This window comes from Grus americana, chromosome 2 (genome assembly GCF_028858705.1).
Source record: "Grus americana isolate bGruAme1 chromosome 2, bGruAme1.mat, whole genome shotgun sequence".
NCBI lineage: Eukaryota > Metazoa > Chordata > Aves > Gruiformes > Gruidae > Grus > Grus americana.
Genome location: NC_072853.1, coordinates 20,793,658 through 20,816,681, shown reverse-complemented (window position 1 = coordinate 20,816,681; position 23,024 = coordinate 20,793,658). Strand labels below are relative to the sequence as shown.

At 38.0% G+C, this 23,024-nt stretch overlaps 2 protein-coding genes across 14 annotated transcripts in view; one reads left to right on the top strand and one right to left on the bottom strand.

The window, feature by feature from the left end:
* Positions 1 to 6,325, top strand: part of OXR1 (oxidation resistance 1) — a 293,745-nt gene extending 287,420 nt beyond the window's left edge. For all 13 annotated transcript variants that reach the window (XM_054814190.1, XM_054814187.1, XM_054814192.1 and 10 more), the window contains 3 exons: positions 2,855 to 2,950; positions 3,526 to 3,599; positions 4,336 to 6,325. In XM_054814190.1, coding sequence (XP_054670165.1) covers positions 2,855 to 2,950; positions 3,526 to 3,599; positions 4,336 to 4,471 — 306 coding nt within the window. In that variant the 3' untranslated portion in view covers positions 4,472 to 6,325. The remainder of the gene's footprint in view (positions 1 to 2,854; positions 2,951 to 3,525; positions 3,600 to 4,335) is intronic.
* Positions 6,326 to 11,737: 5,412 nt separating this feature from the next.
* Positions 11,738 to 19,838, bottom strand: ABRA (actin binding Rho activating protein). Its single transcript, XM_054816439.1, has 2 exons — positions 18,356 to 19,838; positions 11,738 to 14,147 (listed from the first exon to the last, which is right to left on the bottom strand). Exons 1-2 carry the CDS (start codon positions 19,105 to 19,107, stop codon positions 13,670 to 13,672), a joined length of 1,230 nt encoding a protein of 409 aa, XP_054672414.1. The 5' UTR covers positions 19,108 to 19,838; the 3' UTR covers positions 11,738 to 13,669.
* Positions 19,839 to 23,024: the final 3,186 nt, after the last annotated feature.

Below are 23,024 nucleotides of genomic sequence, written 5' to 3'. Positions count from 1 at the left end.
AAAATGTCATCTAGTCTGAAATGCTCTGGGAAGTCTTCTCACTTAAAACATATTTCAACTGAGCCATGCCTGTTCTTAGAAAAAGGATTTTAGAGTTAGTGTTCCTTCTAACAGGACAACTGTTGCTTCTCTTAATTTAAATGTGAAATCAAACAGCAGTGTTGTAACTGCCTTGTCCATAATGTGAATTTTGAGTTCTTCACAAATTGTGGGGGAACAGAACACTCTGCCTGTTTTTGCAGCACTAAGTAAGTATGATTGTGTTTAAGCCAGCTTATTTTCCACAAATGTTGAATAACAGTGTTCAGATCTAATTAATTCCTAATTTCATTTTCCTCTTTTTTTCAACCCGTATTGTTTTCTAATAAGCATTTCATCACCTATCATGCTAGAATTGAGATGGACTTCTGTGGTCTTTTTTTACACTATTATTGCTGTTGTTTGACTATATGATCATTTAATGTTTTACTAAGTGATTTAATACAAATCTTGCGTTGGATGTTATACTTGATCAACTCTTACTTGAACTTTTTCTGACCCACAAGGCCATCTAACTAGTAATGGGCTAAAAAAAAAAATATATATAAAAAGCTGTAGGTCTTAATAACATTGGGGACTAAGTGCAAGCCTACCTGGGGGCAGGGAGGGGGGAGCTTTCTGGAAAGTAACAGGAAAACAAACATTTCTTCTTTAAATAATTCCTTCACTTTGGTCCGATTTGGTCCAATTTCCCCAGAAAGCAAAACATAAGTAGTAGTTTCTTTCTCAAGCCTATTCTTGTCATTTAGACTGTGGGATAACAGAGAAGTGCCCTGCCAGGGTTTGATATGTTGAATGAAATAAATGTCTGTGCAAAAAAAGGATTGGGCTAGTTCTCCTGTGAGTTTGCATTAAAGCAGAGGTATAGAAACTTGCACCTCAGTTCATGGAACTTCAAGCTTTTAGACTGAATTTGCTATTTAGCAATGCATCAGAAACTGATACAGGTCTTTGAAAAATGAGCACGTTGGGCTGACCGTGATACTTTATTTCATCACCTTGTCAAGTAAGTTCAAAAATTCCTCCAGAGAGTCAGATATTAGAATGTAAATACTGGTCACATGTATGCTCAAAGGTAATTCTCTTCACTTAAGTAAAGGAACAGTTTTACATGAGTTAAAGTACCTTGTTGGTGTAGTGATATTACATAATATAAATAAATATAAATAAGTAAAGTAATAATAATATAAGGAAGCTTCTGTAGGTGTTATGACTTAAAGGAAGTTTGGTATATAAGTCCTACCTCACTTCTGCTCTGTAACAATGGGGTCTCAACAGTGACTTCTAAAATGTGTGGTACTACCTGCATCAGACTAATTTTGTTTGCTATTGCGCACACTTTTTTCAAAATCATTAGAAGATTAAGACTTAAACATCTCTGTTGGCATGATTGATATGTTAATCCACATCAGACTGTGTCTTAAGTTATCAGGATGTTTGAAGAAAATTATCCCTGATATTCTTTAGAAGAGTAGCAGTTTTTTTCTCACTCAGTCTTCCACTGACTGGTTATATTGAGGGCAGGAGGGTGTTTTGCTTCCTAATGACCACATCTTTTTTTTTTTTTTTTTACATGACTCTTCTTTCAGGCTTGCTATCTTTTATTTCATTTAAAAGCTTCTGAACAAGAAACTTTCTGGACCACATAAAATTCCTGAGAAATAAGGAATTTTCTAACAGTGGTTGTTCTTACATAGTAACCGAAAATTGAGCTGGGGTGGTCTTTTATTTGATGCTTGATAGCTGTATATAATCCTTGAGTTCCTGATCTGAAGTTCACACCCTAGTTTTGTGTTTAACAGCCACTATAGAGCTCCGCATGGAAAGGAATGCTTGGAAAACCTACCTATGGCCAAATTGTTTCTTAGGATGGCAGAATACAATAGTTTCTATTTTATATCCTGAACATAATCCAAGCCAGGACACTAGATTTAACATCTCACTCTTATCACTCCCATGATTCTTAAATTAAATTCATAGTTTAATGTGAACAAAACCACAGAAACTTCATTTTGGCTTTTTTCTTTCTCATACAGACAAATGAGAGCGTGCTGGTAGAGGGCTTTGGTACTTGTGTCTACTCTCTTCTTGCAGATGTTGAAACCAGCTTCCTACTAGCAACAGAAATACTGATTTTTGGGAGGGTTGTACTTCAGGGGGTATAGTTGATTTTGCAAAATTATGCAGGAGCGTTTTTTCTAGTTCTTGAGAAATCAATACTACTTTAATCAGATTTAAAAATCCAATAATCAGTCCTTAGACCTTTTTAACTACTGTCATAATGTTCTTATTTCTGAATATTATAAATACTTCTCCTACCCAGCAAAGACTTAGTTAAATCTCTCTCTGTTGTGAGACAGGGTAACCAGTGTTTACCTGTTATTTGGATTGGAATGAATAAATTACATGAAAAATAACTCAGTTACAGCTAAGAACTTGCTGAAAATCACCTAGTTGAAGTGGAAGAGGAACTACATATGAAGGAGCAGAACCTTTTCATCTGAAACTTTAAAAATATGTACATTGTTTCTGAGAATTTCCTGAGTTTATTTTTTTATCCCTTTATTTTTTTTACTGTGTTCAGTTTTTATTGAGAAAGAGTCCTCTTACCTTTTTTATTTTATTGTACCACAAAGCACCATACCATATCTCAATCGATGCACTTGGAACCGTGATACCATGTAAAGCTTATCCAGTAGTGAATTCCAAATCTGGCAACATTTGCAACCTGATTTGCTTATCAGTTACTATCGTTAGAGATTCTCAGATGCTGTGTAGTTTTGAAGTATTTTCTCTTGCATTTTTTTGCTTACAGGTTTTTGGTGCACTAGCATCTGAACCATTTAAAGTGAGTGATGGCTTTTATGGCACTGGGGAGACCTTCATGTTCACTTTCTCTCCAGATTTTGAGGTAAATAGTAATAACTTTGTGTGCTTTTGCTTTTCTCCCCTCCCCCCGCATTGTCTTAAAATACTTAGTGCACAAATCTAACACTAAATCTGAAAAATTCTAGGAGCTGGCCCAAAAAAAGTCATCATACTAGTTTTTCCACAGAATCTGTAAGTGCACAGTAAATCGGTAGTGTTTGCATAGTGAAAAACGTATTCAACCTGATTCTTTCATTGTACTGAAGACTTTTCTACTATTCTAAATTCTGCCAAGTGTCTGAAAATTCACAAACTAGATCTTCCAAAGGGCATATCATCTAACCTAAGCATATTTCCTTGGTATTTTTCATTGTGTAGAAGCTTCAGTGCTCAAAGAAGACCTATTTTGGAATGGTCTTATTTTAAATAGTATGAAATGTAAGACAATTTTTGTCTGCATAGCTCTGTCTTCTGAATTATTTGTGTACACTTGGTAACTCCATTAAATTGGCCTCTAGCCACCCATAGTCTGTCTTTACTGAGGTTTGGTTTTCCTTCTGCCCAAATGAAAAGTTCAGATATTTTAACTTACTAGTCTGTTTCTTTTTTTTTAATTAGGTTTTCAAGTGGACAGGAGACAACATGTTCTTCATTAAAGGAGACATGGACTCCCTTGCTTTTGGTGGAGGAGGGTAAGTTATGTCTTTTTTGTCATTAGAGTCTCTTAAAAGTGTGCATGTCTGCACACCTTTGAAAAGAAAATTTGGAATTCACTTCAGTCTGATAGCTCAGGACTCAACAGTTACCAGTCAAGGAAGATTTAGTATGTCAGATGTTTAGCTTCCTATGTTGAGGAAGCTTAAACAGGAGGTTTGTCTTCAGCATAGTGTTACATCAAGTTTCAGCCCTGCAAGGTCATGATGCCTTGCATGCTCTACTTGCATATGTGCCTTGGGATATTCAGAATGGACGCAAGATATTATGATTCTGAAGGTGTGGAAATTATGTGTAGCTAGAAGAGGCTTGAATTGAAACTGTACCATCCCGAGATATGCCAGTGTCTTCAGAAATTATGTATTGTCTCAGTCCTTTCCCCCCCTCCGCCATGCATAAGCATGGGATGTTCTCACATATAAGAGTACTGTTATGCGTTTTTCTTAATATGAATGGAAGGGACTGAAAACTAAGGAATTCTTATTAGCTTTTTATTTCAAAATGTCTGCAAGAGGGATGTTCCCAAATTATTAATAAATAGTAAAAAAATAATAAATCTTTGCAGCTTCAAATTTATCAACAGGTATGAGGTATTTGTGTTGAAAAAGAATTCTATAATTCCTCCTTGTTCCTGAATTCTGAATGAAAAATACATTCAGAAGTTTAATGGTTACTCCCTCAGTCTTTTGCTTTAATACATTGTCTGTCTTGCAGAGGGGAGTTTGCTCTTTGGCTCGATGGTGATCTCTACCATGGAAGAAGTCATTCATGTAAAACATTCGGGAATCACACACTTTCTAAGCGAGAAGACTTCATTATTCAAGACATAGAAATATGGGCTTTTGAATGAGTATTTAACTATTTCTACAGGGTATTGTCCCAAACCTGACATGAATCAGTGCAGCTCAAAAATCCCTAGGAGCAATATAATGCACCGGTTTACCTTTCTCATTTCTTTTTGTAAGTTTTCAGCGTGGCCATCTAGTTGTTATTTTTAAATAGCAGACTTTTCTTCATGCTCTCACATCTGTAATATACTGTCCTACTTTTCTAAGCTGTAGACACTTTTACAAAATATAGACCATGTGGACTAAATTAACATTAATTACTTTGAGCCTTGCAGCCTACAAAATTTTCTTACCCTTTTTACAGTTGCCTCCCAGGTTTCCCACACACACCTTTCTGCAATCCTACTAGGGGGCTGCTTCACTGAATATAGGTTATTTTTGTATTCAAATTATGTCTATAAATGAAGTTGCCCTCTGTGAACCTATGTAAGAAGAAAGCTGCGTGTGGGTATTTGGTCCGGACCAATGATGGTTTAATCCATATGGTGCCACAAATAGATGAGAAGCCCAGCATTCCTTAACACATACCAGTACACATATGGTGAAGTTAGAAGATATCCAAAGTCAACAGTGCCACTTGTCTTGTTTATTGTTCATGTTCAGAAAAAAAAGTCAGTTAATACGTGTTCTAGCTGCATGCTGATTGTATTAAAGTGTGTTTTGCACATGCTGTTAACGATCTGCAGGTTTGGGACAAATACTGACAATATTGAGCTACATGGCAAGGACTTATAAAATAGCAAGGGAATGTAAGAATATGATAGTTCCACAAAATTAAAAGGCTAAAGCAAGCAAAACTCGGTGAGCAATTTGTAGCTATAGTAGGGCATTAAAAGTACAGAAACAGATGCATCTTTCTTCAACATAAAGTGTCAGATATATGCTGTTATACTGTTGTAGCCGTGTAGCACATCAACTCCAAGAATATAGCTTATTCCTGTCCAAAGAAAAAAATAGTTGTGATGTTTTTGAGTGGGTCTATGTTGTAAATCTACAGTTAGCACCAGCTCTGATTAAAACGAGATAATGTACTATAGGTAGACAATATTGTAATTCAGTAGACTTGTGGAATATGCAAACTTACTGTCATGTGACCTCAAAAAAAATGACAGGCTAGAATACAGTTCCAGTAGCTCTTGTCCACTTTTATAGGAAAATTGATAAGCCATTGTGGCAATAACAGCTCAACAAAACTTTGTTTCAAAGCTTTTATTCTATGTTCTGCAAAAACAAAACAAAAAAAAAAAACAAAACAAAACAAATTGCTGTTAAGTGTGACAGTGACTGACTTTGTGCTGAAATTTCAGCTATTTCAGATGAACATTGTATATTATCTTGTAAATTAATGTTTAAAGTAGTTTTGTTATTATAGAAAAGTGTTGATTGACGGGTTGCTTATAGCACTTTAAATTATTCTAGAAATGGAATAAAAGTCAAATGGGTTGGCTTAAGTAGATGTAGTTGTATAGTTCAAAATATTAACATCTCTGGAAAGTTTTAAAAACTTATTTGAAGACAGCTTACTGCTATGGTAATGAGAAAGGGCAGATATTTCATCTATAATATGCTAATGCTCAATATGAATAGAAATACAGGGCTTTGTTTCCTGTCTCTATGTATAGCTCTTTATCCTTATTATATCTTAGTACAATGTGTAGACTAAATGTTTACAAAATAAGGAACTGTAAATAAATTGAAACGGCTTTTCTCCCCTTTGGTCTTCCACAGCAGTATTATTGTCTTTGTGGAGTTAAGACTGACTATTACAACAACAAAAAAAATCCTCTAATGGATTTTAAGTACTATAAGGTCACAGTGATGTATAGCAAATAAATCTAAATATATGTAAAAATAAACTTGAGTTGGAATTTATTTAGAAGTTGGAGTTTACTTAGAAGCACAAATGCAGATTATTGCTGCTCATTTAATAACTTTACTGAATATATAGGATGCATTTGCTCATCCATTTTTGATTTTTTGAAAGCCCAATGGGAAGCGGTGAGAGTGAAATATGCTGTCTCCATCCATTGTCAAGAGAGAGAAGAAAAGCGTCTCAGATTATCCTTCCTGACAAAACCCGTTAATTCAAGTGCTTAGTCTCTATCCTAAGCTCATATTGCAAATAAAGCATATTTTAGATTTTGAATGCTACTGTGAAGAATTTTATAAAGAATTACAGTTTGAAGAATTTTATAAAAGCACAGAAAATCATCAATAGGTGAATGTCTCTAAGTATTGGATCAGTCTTGGAAAGGCACATGGGGGAAAAAAGTGGAAATCAGGAACAGTATATTAAGCAGTACAGTACCAATCATGCTTATATAAATACTAAATTAGTTAAAGAGCAGAAAGACATTTGAGTTAATGACTGTGGTAACAACGATGTGACTAGCTGTAAAGGACACACATTACGGTGTAGATCTATTAATGAAAGACTATGAATTTTGTTAACCAAAGCTGTAGTTAACTTCTGTATGACACATATAAAAAGACTCTATAGATGAGATCAAAGGCACTGTCTTGATGTACCTCCTGCCTTCAATGCAATATGCGTTTTCTGCAGTATAATTTCATTCCATCTTTCCTGGCAAGGTTTGCTTCTGTGATTGTGAAGAGTTGAGGTTTAACATATGCTGAAGGCTTTAGGAGCTACATTTGGCAGTTCAGTGCCAGAAGACTTTGCCTCAGCATACAGTACTCAGATGCATTCATTGACTAACAATGTTTTCCTCAGGTACCTGGGATTCTCACCACATCATCTTTCAGCACTAAATCCTTTTTATGTTAACTTTGTATAATCTGCAAAAGGACATGATTTCTCACATATGGGTCATGCTTGCACCTTCCTGCTCACCTATATATACTACATTAGAGTTTTGAGGGTTTTTTTGTATGGGAGTTAGCATGTCTGCACAAAATCCAGTCCTGGAAGAGGAGTAAAAACATTTACTACTCAGTTTCAAATTAAAAAAAAATAATGATCTTGATTTGGATACTCCCTGGAATTTCTCAGTGAGGACTTGAATCTTAAATCTCACTTCTGTATTCTTCCTTTGTAAATGAGCACATCATCAGAGTGTTTTACTATTGTCACAGCAATAGGGAACTCAAGGGAACAAACCTCTACTCTCTCTCCATTTAAGAGTACATGCTACTGCAATGTGAAATAGAGCTACAGAATATAGTATCAGAAACGGTGTGGCCAGCAGGAGTAGGGAAGCGATCATCCCCCTGTACTCGGCACTGGTGAGGCTGCACCTCAAGTACCATGTTCAGTTTTGGGCCCCTCACTACAAGAAAGACATTGAGGTGCTGGAGTGTGTCCAGAGAAGGGCAATGAAGCTGGTGAAGGGTCTAGAGCACAAGTCTTATGAGGAGTGGCTCAAGGAACTGGGGTTGTTTAGCCTGGAGAAAAGGAGGCTGAGGGGAGACCTTATGGCTCTCTGCAACTACCTGAAAGGAGGTTGTAGCCAGGAGGGGGTTGGTCTCTTCTCTCAAGTACCAACTGATAGGACAAGAGGAAATGGTCTCAAGTTGTGCCGGGGGGGTTTAGGTTGGATATTAGGAAAAATTTCTTCACTGAAAGGGTTGTGAAGCATTGGAACAGGCTGCTCAGGGAAGCAGTGGAGTCACCATCCCTGGAGATATTTAAAAGATGTGTAGATGTGGTTCTTAGGGACATGGTTGAGTGGAGGACTTGGCAGTGCTAGGTTAACGGTTGGACTTGATGATCTTAAAGGTCTTTTCCAACCTAAATGATTCTATGATACACTGTGGTACTGGAGCAGAGAGTGAGTGTTTGGCTGAGTGAATGGTATACACTTATTTTTACTGGAATACAGACCAAAGCTGGCTGTCCCATTGCAGTATCACCAGCGTGACGTCTGTTTAAGCTCTGCTTTCTGCTGTCCTGCTTACCTGACAAGCTTTGTAATCCTTCTCATGTTTATGTTGTAGTAGTTACGCTGCTAGTAGTACACACACTGTTGAACACTAAACTACTTTCATTGTGCCCTGTGGTGGAAGGAGTGACTTTGAGATGTTGGTGTGGTGCATTGTATACATAGCAGCTGAAGTAGTTGTGGCAACAGGACTTGCCAATGTTTGTTCTGTGATCAATGATGATTGAACATCTCACCACAAATGTTGTACTTTCCACTACACCTTATTTTATTTCAGTAGCCTTCCCTTGTTTTAAGAATGAGCTGTAATACTAAACCCTGGTTGTACAGAAACATTTTAAAGAAGCAATTACTGCCATGGAGGAGGGAGCTGATTTTCCATGGGTGGGATACGCATCCAGTGAACCATCCGCTTGCCTCAAGCCACTGCAGCAACTGCTGTAAGACTTGGAAAAAATACAAAGGTGTGAAAGTCAAATATATTTCTTCTTCTACAAATTCCATCCTGTTACTCAAGCATGAAAGGTACATTCAGAATATGGAAAATGTACCTCACAGTTCCTACAGAAGAGACAAGTTTTTCAATACCAAGGAAGGAACTCCGCTTTCTGAGCAAACTATACAACCCTTGCAAGAGAACACATAGCCTCAGACAGGAAAATGAGGGAAATGTTACTTATCAGAAGGAAATCTCTTTCAAATAAAACTTTTTGGGGGTAAATACAGTAGTTAAGAAAATAACATGCTAAGCTACCATGAGAGTAACCTTTATCTGAAAGGTTAAGGGTTTTATTTTTCAAGCAAGTCAGCAATAGGAAAGCAGGTCTTAAAATCTATGAAGACTGCTTTAATCAAGCAGTTTCTGACTTTTATCACCTTACTACTTAGAATTTAAGTAGAATATTTAGTTTCACAGGAATGTAACAGTTACAATATAGTAGGAGAGTTAGACTGAATAATTTATGGAGTACTTTTGTTCAGTTGTTTTTTTAATGAATTCAGATTTATTTTCTCCATCTACTTTGCATGGATAAGCTTGTCACATCTTTATGTTAAAAAAAGTTACAAAATTTAACCTATGTAAAACACTTCCATACATCATAAATGATATCAATATTAAATATTTATCTTACACAAAAACTGTAAATACTTTTCACACTCTAGAAGGCTTTGTATGGTACTGTCTAATCAAAGGTAAATGATGGAGGATGGTGTGAGACAAATCATATAGTCATATCACATGTGGTTTTTTTATCCAATTGGAAATAAAATATTTTGAGTGGAAAAATGGAAGAAGTGTGGAGTGGGAGTTGTTGCATAAAGTTTTTAACATTGCATTGGGATGACTATGAATAGGAGGCTTAAGAAGTTATCTGCAGCGAGCTATAGATTTAGGATGTATAGTAGTGATTACATTGTTACACAGCTGATCTGTGGATTTAAAGGCAAGGAGAAATTTGAAGAGGGCCTGTGAGCTTGAAGGCTGGACTTCTTCCCTCAAATGTCAATTAATCTAATGTTACCTTTCTCTAAACCTATAATTTTGGTTTTATCTTATGGTAAGTATAAATGCCTGTATATCTGGGTGTTCCAATACACAAGAAGACATCAGCTAAACAAAACGTTGAGATTCAAGGGGTGCCACTGCTCTATTCTGTTGCTGAATGTATTTGAATAAAAGTTACAGAAGTTCAATTCTCTCATCTGCGTTCCATAAAGAAGAAAATGGGAAGGTTCCCCATCTCCTCTGTCACTGAATTACAGTTCAGCTGAGAAGTTTGCCCTGCAGCTTAGGTCTGTCCTTGCCACTCTTGCCCCCAGTATTAGTATTTGCCTTATATGACAATATATATTGTCCGCAATGACTTCAGGTGGGCATACAGGAGCCTGCAGAAAAGTCAAATGCCAATAATCTGTTGTTCACAAATGTTTAAAATGAAACTTTTATAAATCCCAGCACTAACTTAGGTGCAGATATGCCTAAATTTCAGACTTTAAGACTGGATCATTAGTAATTGTTGTCTCCAAAGTAAATGTTTAACTTGCCCTAATGAACCTGGAGGAAGATGGTTGTGTTTGAGAATGCCAGCAGTTTATTCAGTCTACGTCAGGTGTCTGCCTCCCTGCATCATATGGGGCAAGAGCAGTAAAATGCGAGAACTAAATCGGCTCATGATCCAGTCAGCCCAGCCTCTTGTCAGTAGGCGTGCAACGAGGGAGAGATGGCTCCTGTGTGAATGAGAATTGTTGGCAACAATTGCTGCCTGCCTTTTGTGTAACGATTTCTTTGTTAGAAGCACTGCTCAGCAAGTAGAAGATAGAGTAGAAAAGGCCCTCCAACTTTCATCTTCCTATCGAACAAGCAGGAAGAAGCAGAAGAACTTAATATACTCCACAGTTTCTACAGACTAATTTGTTGTCTGAAGATCTAAGCCAGGAAGGTGTTTTTTTTTTTCATTCCCACTTCAGCAGTATGTGCCTAGTTGTATTCCAGATGTTTCCCTGAAGGTGAGGTAGTAGATGGCATAGACTTCATATCAAAACACAAGCTCTTATTACATGCAGTAAACATGCATAACGTTGAAATGCACCTCTGATGGTATATGATTTGTGTGTTTCAGTACAAAAATATATCACTCTTACTGTCTTGGGTCACTGAATGAATGCAGATGTATACAAGAATGGTGAGGTGCTCTTGGGCTTTGGCACACATGAACATAACACTGAAAAAGATAAAAACATCATCTGTGGTGAACTGTATCTCTGCTGTGTTGTCCTGTGATAGGACGAGAGTTCTTGTGAGCAGAAATATGTAATTCACTTAACGCTTACGTGCCTTTAGTGTGTATTTGCTGTACAGGTATTTTGTATAAGGACTGTTTCATTTTCGTGTACTGTGAAATCTTCTGGTGCTTTGGACAGAGAAACCTTCACGGGGAAATATTTTACCAGCCTGTGAACACGGGAATGTACTTATATTTTCAAACAACTTATTGCGACAGGCTGAGAGAGTTGGGGTTGTTCAGCCTGGAGAAGAGAAGGCTCCAGGGAGATCTAATTGCGGCCTTCCAGTACCTGAAGGGGCCTACAGGAAAGATGTTGAGGGACTGTTTATCAGGGGGTGTAGTGACAGGACAAGGGGGAATGGGTTTAAGCTGAAGGAGGGTCGATTTAGATTAGATGTTAGAAAGAAATTCTTTACTGTGAGAGTGGTGAGGCACTGGAACAGGTTGCCCAGAGAGGTTGTGGATGCCCCCTCCCTGGAAGTGTTTAAGACCAGGTTGGATGGGGCTTTGGGCAACGTGGTCTGGTGAAGGGTGTCCCTGCCCATGGCAGGGGGGTTGGAACTAGATGATCTTTGAGGTACCTTCCAACCAAAACCATTCTATGATTCGATGTTTTACTTCACAGAAAAAGCACATGTATTTCTTCTGTAGTGTGTGGGAGGAATAACCCAAAAAATAATAAATTAAGGGTTTTATTTATAACACACAACCAAATTTCCTCAAGACAATTTAGACAGCTGTAAAGGTCATTATATAAAGATGTAAAGAATAAGGTAAGAATATGCAAGTAAATATTCTGATATGTAAGTATTACGCTTAGAGGTCAGTTTCACAGGTCAGCTTGAGTAGTCTGAGAGATCTCAAGAAAACATTGTTAAATAAATTCCACTGAATCTATCTTATAATTCTTTTTTTCCCTTAGATTCACAACATATAACTGTACCTAAACTATTAATGATTTACATAAACTTACAATAGACATAGTAATCAGTTATTGTATTGCTAACTTATAAAATATTTGATTTATGTGTTCATTGGAGCTTCAAAATGGAGTACCTGTACTCTCGTAATAAGTTAGCAATACTTGTTTTATCATGGAGGCAAGATGTTAATATACATTTTCTTCTGTAAGAAGACATTTGGTCTTTCAGTTTGAAAGAATCTTAGGGGGGAAAACAAACATTTATTTTTCATTATGCAAATTACTTGCCCAGGCTTCTTGCTCAAAACAAATGTTTTTCATGTGAAACACATTTTTACCAGGATAACTATTTTTACAGTAGTAGTTTAGAGAAAGTGATCTATATGATCCAGTAAGCATTATAGACCTTAAAGAGGTCTCACATTTGTACATAATATAAACAATTTTAAGACCTAGAAGTATGAGTTCATTAGCACTTACTCCTCTTCAGCATCACCTGAACTGACATATATTATTTCAGTGACATCAGAATGGTTCAAAGAGCGAATGCTGAAACATTACGACAGTGTTTCTGTATAATGTGAAACACCATTTTCCTTAAAGTTAGTTGATTTTTGGTTATGAACACTGTTTCGGTATCTTTTCTCACAGAGGTACATTTCAATGGAAGATGCTGATTGTAGTCACTCTTTTACTATATATACAACGGTAGAAGTTACCTGACAGTTTTTAATGTTACATGATATTTTCCCCTGTATTTATAAGAACTATATTTACATAAATAATCAGATAATACATTGCACAATGTTGGATAAGAGGTATTTTCTATGTGGCTATTTATTCAAAACTTTTTTGTGCATTACATTCTATTGGGTGTTTTCTCTCCAACATCCATAACTCTAAATATGAAACTAATAAATTAGTTATAGAAATACATTAAATATAAAACTTCATTTATAAAAGGATTTTGTCTTATTTTGTATGTGATATGTAAGATAAAGTTGCGTCAATGGTTGCCACAAGATAATAGTGCAGTAGTATGTGCATATCCACGTTTGTAAAGGAAACAAATGTGGTATCCTTGATTCTGTGTTCAAATAAAACTATTTTTACATGCATTTAAATAGATTAATTAGGAAATACATGCACAGGATCACTTTCACAGATCAAAAACTTGGTCTGAGTTTATACTGTCATTCAGCTTCTGATGTGGCATGGTTTATATTCCTGATATCCCAGTTTAAATAGTTAGGAAGGTTTTGAATGTAAGAACAAGTAAAAATTGGAATTTATTTGTAGCTGTTTATATTTCTATGAGTTTTATATTCAGCTGCTTTATAGTCAATATAGATTTTTCTCTTATTTTTCAAGTAATAATTAATTGAAGTATCCTGCAAGCCCTCCTGGTACAGAGAAAAAGTCCGTTCGGATACTTGCGTTATCGTGCAGTAGTTACGCATATTCAGAAAAATGCTCAATGTTTTTTCTGTGCGGGTGAACGAGGGAGTCTTGCATTCAAAATGTGCAAATGCTAATAGCAAGGGAGAAGTGGAGAAAAGTTTTCCAAAACAAGTTGCTCTTGTAGCATGCTTATTTTAATAAAGTAATTATGACATTATCATCCCTTCCTTGCCATAACATTTCTCCCTCGAAGTCCACCAGCCCATGTTTCCTGGCTCTCATGAGAATCCCAACAACCTTATCTGAAATACGAACGTATCTCTCAAAGAGTTCTCCAAAAGTGACTTGGATCTTGCCGTCAGGCCGTGGCTTAGCCATCGATTCAATGATGAAGCACATGTCCCTAATCTCCCGATGGATATGGGCCTCTGCTCTCTTGGCTCTTTCAGCAGTTTTGGTTCCTTCCTTTGGGCGACCGTAGCCTTCATCTCCTTTGTGCAGGCGTGTGGACATGGCCAGCTCGTGGTCAAATTCCTCACTGAAGGGATTCAGCTTCTGTGTTATGATGTGCTGGTCGGCCCATTCTTGCCATCTGTCCTTCAGGCTGTTCACGGGGCTGTATTTCCTGTGGGCTTTGGTGCTTGCTTCTTCACTAAACCTGCTTGCACTGAAAGAAACAAAAAAGGCATTTGAGCTTTGCTTTTCATCATTTAATTACACGGTTCTACTACTAATCTCTTAACTTGGTTACCACATTTCTCCAGACGAGCTGCTAACCACCAGGTGGCATGAGTTCACTACTTCTAAATTAGTTCTTTGGGGGCTTTTAGTCCGCGTTCCAGTTTGCAGTTAAAAGCAAATTTGCCGAGCACATCTTGATCTCATCTATATTAACATCCTCCAGCCCATTTTGACAAACTTTTGCCCAGAATGACTTAATGCTGTAGGGTGGTGAAAGAGTATGTTGCCGATTGCCTGAAATCTGCCTGCCCTGATGTTATAAATGGCAATAACTGAAAGCGTATGGACTGGTCCTCAGCTATTCTTGGCTGAAAAAGAGGGTAGTGTCTGTAAAAATCTGTCCCCTGTAATAGATGTCAATGCTTAAAACAACAAAAATGTAATAGAGTGCAGTAGCTCTGCCTATGCTTATGTATTTGAGGTATGGTTCTGAACAAGGATTGAAGTCCAAAATTCACATTCCCCTTGGCAGGGTACAAGCCTGAAAGAAACTTGGGGCTACTGCAATTTGTGTCAGAGTCAAAGGATGAGGAAAGGCCCTCGGAGGTCTTACTGATTTTTGTGTGCATGTGCGTAGCAACATCATATTGCTGGACGACTCCAGGCGGAGAAATTGTTGATGCTCTTTCCTCTAGTGGCCAATCTCGCTCATTGTGGGGGAGCTGTAGATAGTCTGAGCTGTCCACATCCTGTCGTCCTCTCTGTACAGAGCTCAGCTAGGGAGTATGTTGTGCTCTGGCTGTGCCAGAGTAATTTGTTTTCTAATATTTTTATTCCCCAGAAGGCTGCTCTGAAACTTCCCCAGTAATGTCAGCTGAATATAAACAGTAACACCAGAGAACCATAATACAGTCAGCAAAACAGTACAGAGGACTGCAGACCTGCAGAAAATTTTGTTTCCCTGCTATTTGGGCATTCCTTTGTTTTCTATTAAGCTTGTTGAATGAGAAAATAGAGAAGTCCCCGGTTCAGGTCTGTGCACCAGAAGGATGCCAGCACTGGGCAGCACTATGTGCTCTAGCACCCAAGTGTAGACAACGCTAGAGATAAAAGGAGGAGTAGGAGAGCAGGAACGCTCTTTTAGCTGTGGTGTTGCCATTAGCTTGGCTTAGCTATATTGAGAAACTGCATTTAAAAAGCTCCAAAAATACTCTTCCCCATCAATACAGTGAAAAGTAGAAGAATCAAGCACATAGTGTTGCCAAGTAAATGTACCTTTCTTCTGTGGCCTGACTGCAGAACATCCTGAGAGTAGGCAGTGTGTGAGTACCTGTTGTTTTGTGCGTGTAAAGGATTAACAGGTAGGTGTGGGCAGGAAAGCATTAAAATATATCAATGGGGTAAAGCTAGACAGTTTTGTTTCCCAATGATAAACCAGATCCTCTTGTATATAAGCTGTTGTCGTACAGAGGAAGAGAAAGATGTGATCGTTTGCCCCTTGCCCTGAATTGTGGCTTCATTGTCCAGAGGAACTGTGGGCGCAGGGTTTGGTTATGCAAAGCAATTTGTCTCCTGAAACCTACAGATCTCCCAAAAGCCGTAGAAGCACTGTGCCAGACAGTCCTAACTCCAGCTGAAGCTCAGATTGATTGTTTCCCCTATCAGTGAAGGGGAGGGAACCCTAAGTGAATCAAGCTTGCTTAGAAGTGATACCAATAGTCTTAGTTGAGCTGATAAGCAGATCCCATCACAGAGAGCTTATCCCTCAGCCACAGCCAGCTGCTCCCCCTTCTCTCCAAGGGCCGTGATCCCTGAGGAAATCCTGGAGCTTCAGTTCCCAGGGTTGAGGGGAGAGAAGCCAATAAGTGAGATAGTGTAACTCTGTAAAAGCCTTGTTGCCTCTTTCTATTTAACAGTCTAGTAAGTATTCTCTTTTTTTTCCTACTGAAACCTTTAATTCTCTTTTCTTACCCTGTCACCTTTCTTATCCTAATTGTCTTCTCGGTGGTTGAGAAAAACACCATCTTGTCTATTCTTTTGCTTTTATCATGCCCCGTGTGGGTTTGCAAAAACCTTACTGTTACTATCTTTTTTTTTTTTTAATGCATCTTCTAATTTAACCATTTTTATGTCCAAAGTGCAATTTTCCCCATTGTTTAGGTTAATGACAAGTTAACACAGTAAACTGTATAGACATATAAGCATTTTTTTTCATGTTTGTACAGCACTTACACAATGGATTGTGGTTCCAAAGTGAAGGTTGTGAATGTTAAACCACTGTAAGAAGTGGTTGCCTGTAGCAATCAAAAAAGTTAAACTGTTAACTAGAATGATCACCCTAAATGAATTCTGAACTTCTAGGAGGACAACACCCATGTTCAGTGTTCCTTACGATCCTTTCTGTAGGGGCAAAGTATGGATTCAGTTTTGCATTTCTGAAATGGCGATTAGGATACAATATGAACATACTGGCCCTGGTCCTCCGATTCTTGCTGCCTTGCTAGTCCTTTACACACAGGCTAATTGGGTGGGTGAAAACCCTGCCTTCTTGTCTCAAATTGCCTCGTGCTTGCGTTGCTTGTGTTTGGTTTAAGTTGTGCCTCCAGCTGTCCTCCCTGCCCAGCACAGCCAGCGGGCAGCCCCTGGGCTGCACCTTGGTCACGGCTCGGTGCTCCCTGGCCTCAGAGGCTGCGCTCTCCTTCATCCCAATTTTACAGCTCGATGTGAGGTTTTACACCAAAACAGTTCAGGCTCAACCACATGTTCCTTTCTGCTGTCGTTGTTTTGGGGAATTACCACATTTGTAAAACAGAGGACTGGAGCAAACAGTGTGTTATGTCTATAACAGCTTCCTACAGTTTCCCATCTTGCAGCACTGGGCATACAGATCTTTTAATCTTTTACTGACAAGAGTGATTAATTAGTTTGGCATCTGCCCATTGGCAAATCTGGTCACAGCACAACTGTTTGTAGCTGTCTTCTGGAAAGCTGGTTCTGCTGGAGACCTCTGGGAAAGGAAACTGGAGAATTTCTACCAGCCTCTGCTGTTCCTCTGCTCTTCTGGGAGACTTCCCAAGGACTCCACGGCTATGGCTGAACTCTACTTGTTTATACTACCTGGGCTCCAAATTTAATATGTACCCGCTGTTGTGTAGTAATCTTCAAACATGAGCTTCTTACTGAAAGAAGCATTACTCAAAACTATCTGATACTATGAATTTGCTACTTAATTCAAAATTTTAAGTAGAACCTGTAATAACTCTGTAGGTAAGTAACAGATTCTGCTTGCTTTTTCTTCACAGCATTTATAGGCATAAGGAAGTCTGTATGTCAGGAACTTCCATTTCCACAACATACTCAATGAACGTACTTCCCCCTTCCCGCCCTCATGACAGTGTACCCAAAGAGAGACCTTGAATTTGAAGAATCTATTGATTATTCAAATGTTGGGGGTTTTTTTATCAAATGACTTATAACATATAGCATGATTCAAATCAATCCTGCAGATGTCAAAGCAGGCTGGGTGCCTTCTAGTGTATGTTTGGGGTTCCAGCTCCTGTGAAAGTTTCCATTCTTTGACTTGATGAATTCCAAATCCATGGGAATCTTCCAAAGAAAAGCAGTGAACCCAGCTTTTGTTAAGATGTACTTAAAAGTATATTCCTGCAATGTCTATTTTGGACATTCTCTGCAAATTACTCCCAAAAATATTTACAATTTACACTGAGCAAAAGAATGCATAAGTATTTGAAAATATTATGTGTCAAGTACATTGCTTTAGACTTAACATTTGCTGAAATAAATGAATAGCTGTGGGCTTTTGATGAGGTAAAAATTGTTATTCTGAAATATGAACTAAAGTATTAAGAAGTAAGTAGTGATTTCAATGAACCAGTAAATCCACTGTGAAAATGAAATATAATTAACATTTCCCAAATACAGCTTCCTGTGTCTATTAACTACATAGCACATAAAACCCAAGGCTATAGTCAGATGCTGTTGACCAACTACTTAAGCACAGAGAGCTATGTAAAAAATTTCCTGGATTATTTTTTTATTATTATTTTCTTCGAGAATAATAGTTTCTCTCTGACCATTTCCTACCATTTCCCCTCCCCCCATCTTATGGAAACCTGTACTTCCCTCAGGGTCTGCTGACCATTTGTGATTATGTAATAAAGATGTTTTACTTACAAGGATGGCATAGGTCGTTTAATCCTCACAGCCGTCACCTCTCGGTCACTGTCTTCTTGCTCGAGTTTGTCCTCTGCTTCCCCATAGCCACTGTCCTCTGCATCCAGGCTGTCATCATGACACTTAAGCAGCAGTTCTTCCTTAGCCCCCTCTTTGTCCTCTTCTTCCATCTGTTTCCAGCCCTTGGTCAGCTCAGATACCACATTTGAACACTTTCTCCTTATGGTTGGAGATAATTTGCCACTCAGAATTTTGTCAATAGCACTTGATTCTTCTTTGAGCTTGGTCATCTCTGAGCTACTATTGTTGTTCTCATATTTTTCACTGAGGAGGCTAACATCACCTCCTCGTTCATAGGCTTTGCTTACAACTGTTTTGGTCACCTCTTTGCTTTTAATGTTGAATTTTTTGAGGGCTTCATCTGATTCCCTTGAATTTTTTTCAGCATCTCTGATTGTCACTGATTCCTTTGCTGAGGATTTTTTGTCATCTTTTCCTTGGTCCCTCTTGACAGATGGAATTGGCCATTTTTCAAAGGATCTTTCTTGTACAGGCTTAGCTGATGAATCTTCTGTAGAGGGGACCCATCCTGAGGGCTCTTGGGCTTGCTTTATGTTGTGGTCAGATACCCACTGCTGCCAGCCTCGTGCCAAGCTGAAGACTAGGCTGGCCATTCGGATCTTGTGGACAGCCCTTTTCGCAGGAGTAGTGCTTGGCTTTTCTTCAGGAGCCATGTTGCTGTCTGCTGCCATGCTGGCTTTTCCTCCTCTTATGCTAAGCACCTTCTGAATGAACTTGCTGACTGAATAATGTCCCCCGAAGAGAGCTACAGAGATTTAAATAGAAGCAGGAGGAGGTTGTGCCCATGGAAAATATGTGAAACACTTCTCACCAAGATATAGTATCCTCACTGTTACGGAGGTCTTTTTTTAAAACGCAGGGTTACATTTCATCACAGCAAATGAATGATGCATGATGTAAACAGGGTGACACAGACCTGCACTGGAAATAGTAGGAAATTACAGCTCCTTTAGTCCCCCTTCCCTGAGACTGCTCAGTTCTCAATTTGTTGGCAAGGGTCTTGTTCTTCTGGAAGTGCAGAATTTGGGTTAAAGGTATTGAACAGAGTGTCTGAAACTGCTAAAGGTGAAGTGCTGTCAGCTGCTGACAGCTTTGGCCAGAGTAGAGACCCCTCATCATCACAAATAAATAGTGGCCCTTATCATGGAGTGTAAAGCCAGAAGCAGACTATGAATTAGAAATTTTTAGATGCATTTTCTAAAAAAGATGCTAGGTGATTTCTTATTGCTCATATGTCCAAGGAAATCCAGGTTTGTTAATTTTTTAAAAGGTATTTACGTGCTCTGTTCCCAGTCATTATCTATTAATGTCTGTCTATTTAGAAGGTACCTTCAGGGGGGTCTGGGTCGTGTTTGGTGTCAGCACTAAGAATAAGGGAATCACTATCTCTAGTCTGGGGATTAAAATATTCAGTCTGACTTGATCAGATGGATGATTTATCTCCTACTTTTAGGATTTTGAAAAAATTAAGTATAGCCTATTTAATTCCTGACTGCTTTTCAAGCAAGTTGTATATAGAACTTAGTGTTTATTTGTATATTATTTATAGCATTATTATGTTTAGTACGTACAGTATAGAAAAAAAATCAAATTTCCTAGGAAAGTTTGTGATTTCTTCATTCCAGAGGACTTCTTGGAGTATGTTCATATTTCAATTTGTAAATTTGTTTAGTGAATTGATACATCAATTGTCACATAATAATAAACAGCCATTTTCTGAGATAGAGTCCTGTGGTATCTTATTTCTTAGTATAATGTTTCCTAAATAGGAACGGAAAATGGCATTGCTTTTTCCATCCATCATACCTTGCAGCTTACAGGATGACCTGTGGCACTTGCCATGTGGTGCTCTGAGGCACACTGAACTTCAAGGAATTCTGTTGGCTTCATTGGTGTTACACCAGAGATAAATACGGACTCTTGGTACTCTGCCTTTTTCTCTCCTCTCTATTAAAGGCTAGGCTGTTTGAAGTAGGTTAGATCATATCTAGCTCTTTTTTAATAATATAAGACTATATCATACCTTTGACTTCTAGACAGAATTCCTCATTAATCTGTGGGGTCATTTCCTCTTCAAAACTGATGACACAATGTAAGTGTTGCTATTTGATATTTACTCATAATTTTAATTTAGAAAGAAATGCATCACCTCTATACTGTACAATCTCAGCTATTACCAACTGCATCATAACTCTGAAATGGCATTATGAGGTGTACTGATGCAACTTGATTAAGAAGCATGTGTTACCAAACATCTATTTTGGTGGCTTTTTAAGGCTTATCAGGAATGGGAGCTTCTTTTGTTTAAAAAGTACACATGTGCACAGATAGCATGCACACAGGGTGGTGCATGTTCCCTAATATACAAGGAAGATGCAAGTGAAAGAAGAGAATAATGCACATGAAGAGTAGGAGTATGACGTCAGCTCATTATATCATTCCCTATGATTTCTTAAGTACAAGGGTGGCCAAGGCTTTAGGAATGAGCTGAAAGCTAAATACAAAGGTAAGGGGTGAGGCCAGGGCACGAGTGCAGTGAAACTTAAGTGAAAAGACTGAGTGTAAGACCAATAGGGACCCCTGTCCTAAGGTAGGATCAGCTCTGCCTGCATGTCTTCAGGCTCCTGTTTCACCTGTTCTTAAAGACTACCAGGGGTACATACTCCCCACTCTGCCTAGGCAATCTATTCCGGGGTAAACTGGCTTAAATTAAACTTTTTCTGAGGTCTAACCTCTACCTCTGTCACAGCACTTTAAGTCTCTGTCACTGCTGAGAACAGACAAATCCCACCCTTTCTGAGGCAGCCTTTCTCTGCAAAGACTGTATTGCTGTATTTCTTCTCAATATTCAAACAACCTCACGTCTTTCCAACTTTTCTTGTGTTTTTCTGATCCCTGATCACACTTTTGCCAGCTTCTGGATTCCCTACGCTAGGTCCACATCTTTCAAGTGTGATTCCTAAAGTGGGGATGGTATTCTGGATTAAGCTTCCCATACTGATTAAAAGGAGCAGATGTCTTATACATTGTGCTCCTCATTCATATTCTGCTTGTAATCTGCAAAGTTTCCAAAGACTTTCCTACTAAATGGCTATCTGTATTGAGAGCTGACTGTTCCTTCATATGTCACCAACTTTGTTGTTATTAAATTGTATTCTGATTTGTTCAGAAAACTTTTTCAATTTGTTGTGATTAATCTGATTTTTAATCCCTGCTCCAGTGTTTTTGCAACTCAATTCATATTTCATAAATGTACTGTTTATTCCACTTTTGTAGTCACAAGTGCAAACAGCAGGTAAGTATAAAGTAGATCAGTTAACAAGCACATACAGTTTGACAGAGAGCTATTGCTATTTATTTTCCTGTGGTTTTCCAGTTAATTTTATACTATTCCAATGAATTTTGCATATGAGATAAAAATCAAAAACTTGGCAAATATCAAGATATGTAACATCTGCTGCTCTTGCCCATCTTTGGGGGTTGGACCAGATGACCTCTGGAGGTCCCTTCCAACCTCAACTATTCTGTGATTCTGTGATCTTCCAAAGGCTGCCTCTTTCCTGTAAAAAGAATTAATATTGATTTAATGTAATTTGTCAAATCAAAATTGCTTGTAACCGTCCTTGTTACAAAGACCTCTGCTAGGTTTATTATTACTGTATTGAGGTTCTTGAGCACTTTTACACTCATACCATCTTTGCAAGGACTTGTATTGAAATCCATGGTACTAAAATAGAATTACATTCCTGAGTAATGTTTGGAAATTACAGCACATTTCAAAGAACTTATTAAGAAAGAGACTCATTTTTTCTAATGGACTTGACCTTGGTGTACTGGTCATAGTCCCACAGACTTAATGCTTACATAGTTTAGATAAATGACAACGAAAAGTTACAGACTAATGAAAAACATCAAGATTACAGCTCTAAACTACTATTAAATCCATGTTGCATGACAATATGTTAAACAAATGTTTAGTTTAAATTGGTCACTATTTTAAGCTGAAGTTACAACATCACAGACTTGTCCAAAGTGCCAGTGAAACTTTAATGTAATTATTCTGAGGATAACTAAATTTATGATGCTTAATTTTAGGGTGTACAATGATGTTGCCTTGAAAGTGTTGAATGGTGTCTTATTTTATATGGTGATGTTGCCAGCAAAAAGTTAATCATAAGAAAAGTATAAATAATGTCTGAGTCATCCAGTCAGATCCATACTTTGAGGGTTGCTTACTTTACATATGTTTTACTGCAGTAAGAGTAGAATTCATTACTTCAGGGTTTTAAATTTTTATTCTTAGTGGAATAACAGGTCAAGGCTACACCTAAACTTCTGTCCCTGATCTCCCTACTGGCACTTCGAAAAGCCAGCAGCCAGCCCTTAAAGCACAGGTATGTTTTAGTCTGGCTGAGCCTGGAGCACGCTTTCTCTGTGTCTTCCATACCTCACAAGGTATACTCCAGTGCACAGCAAGGCTTGGTGAGGGTGACTGTCACAGGCTTTCAAAAGTTCAAAACCTGTGCTTGAAGTCAGAGTTGTGGGACAATTTATTGCAGAAGGTATACAGGAGGTATAGCAATTGGAG

Excerpts from the sequence above, each read along its gene's own strand:
- ABRA (XM_054816439.1), bottom strand. The coding sequence starts at position 19,107 with ATGGCAGCAGACAGCAACATGGCTCCTGAAGAAAAGCCAAGCACTACT. Across the intron at positions 14,148-18,355 it reads AAACGACCTATGCCATCCTT|TGCAAGCAGGTTTAGTGAAG; the intron begins GTAAGTAAAACA and ends TGTTTCTTTCAG.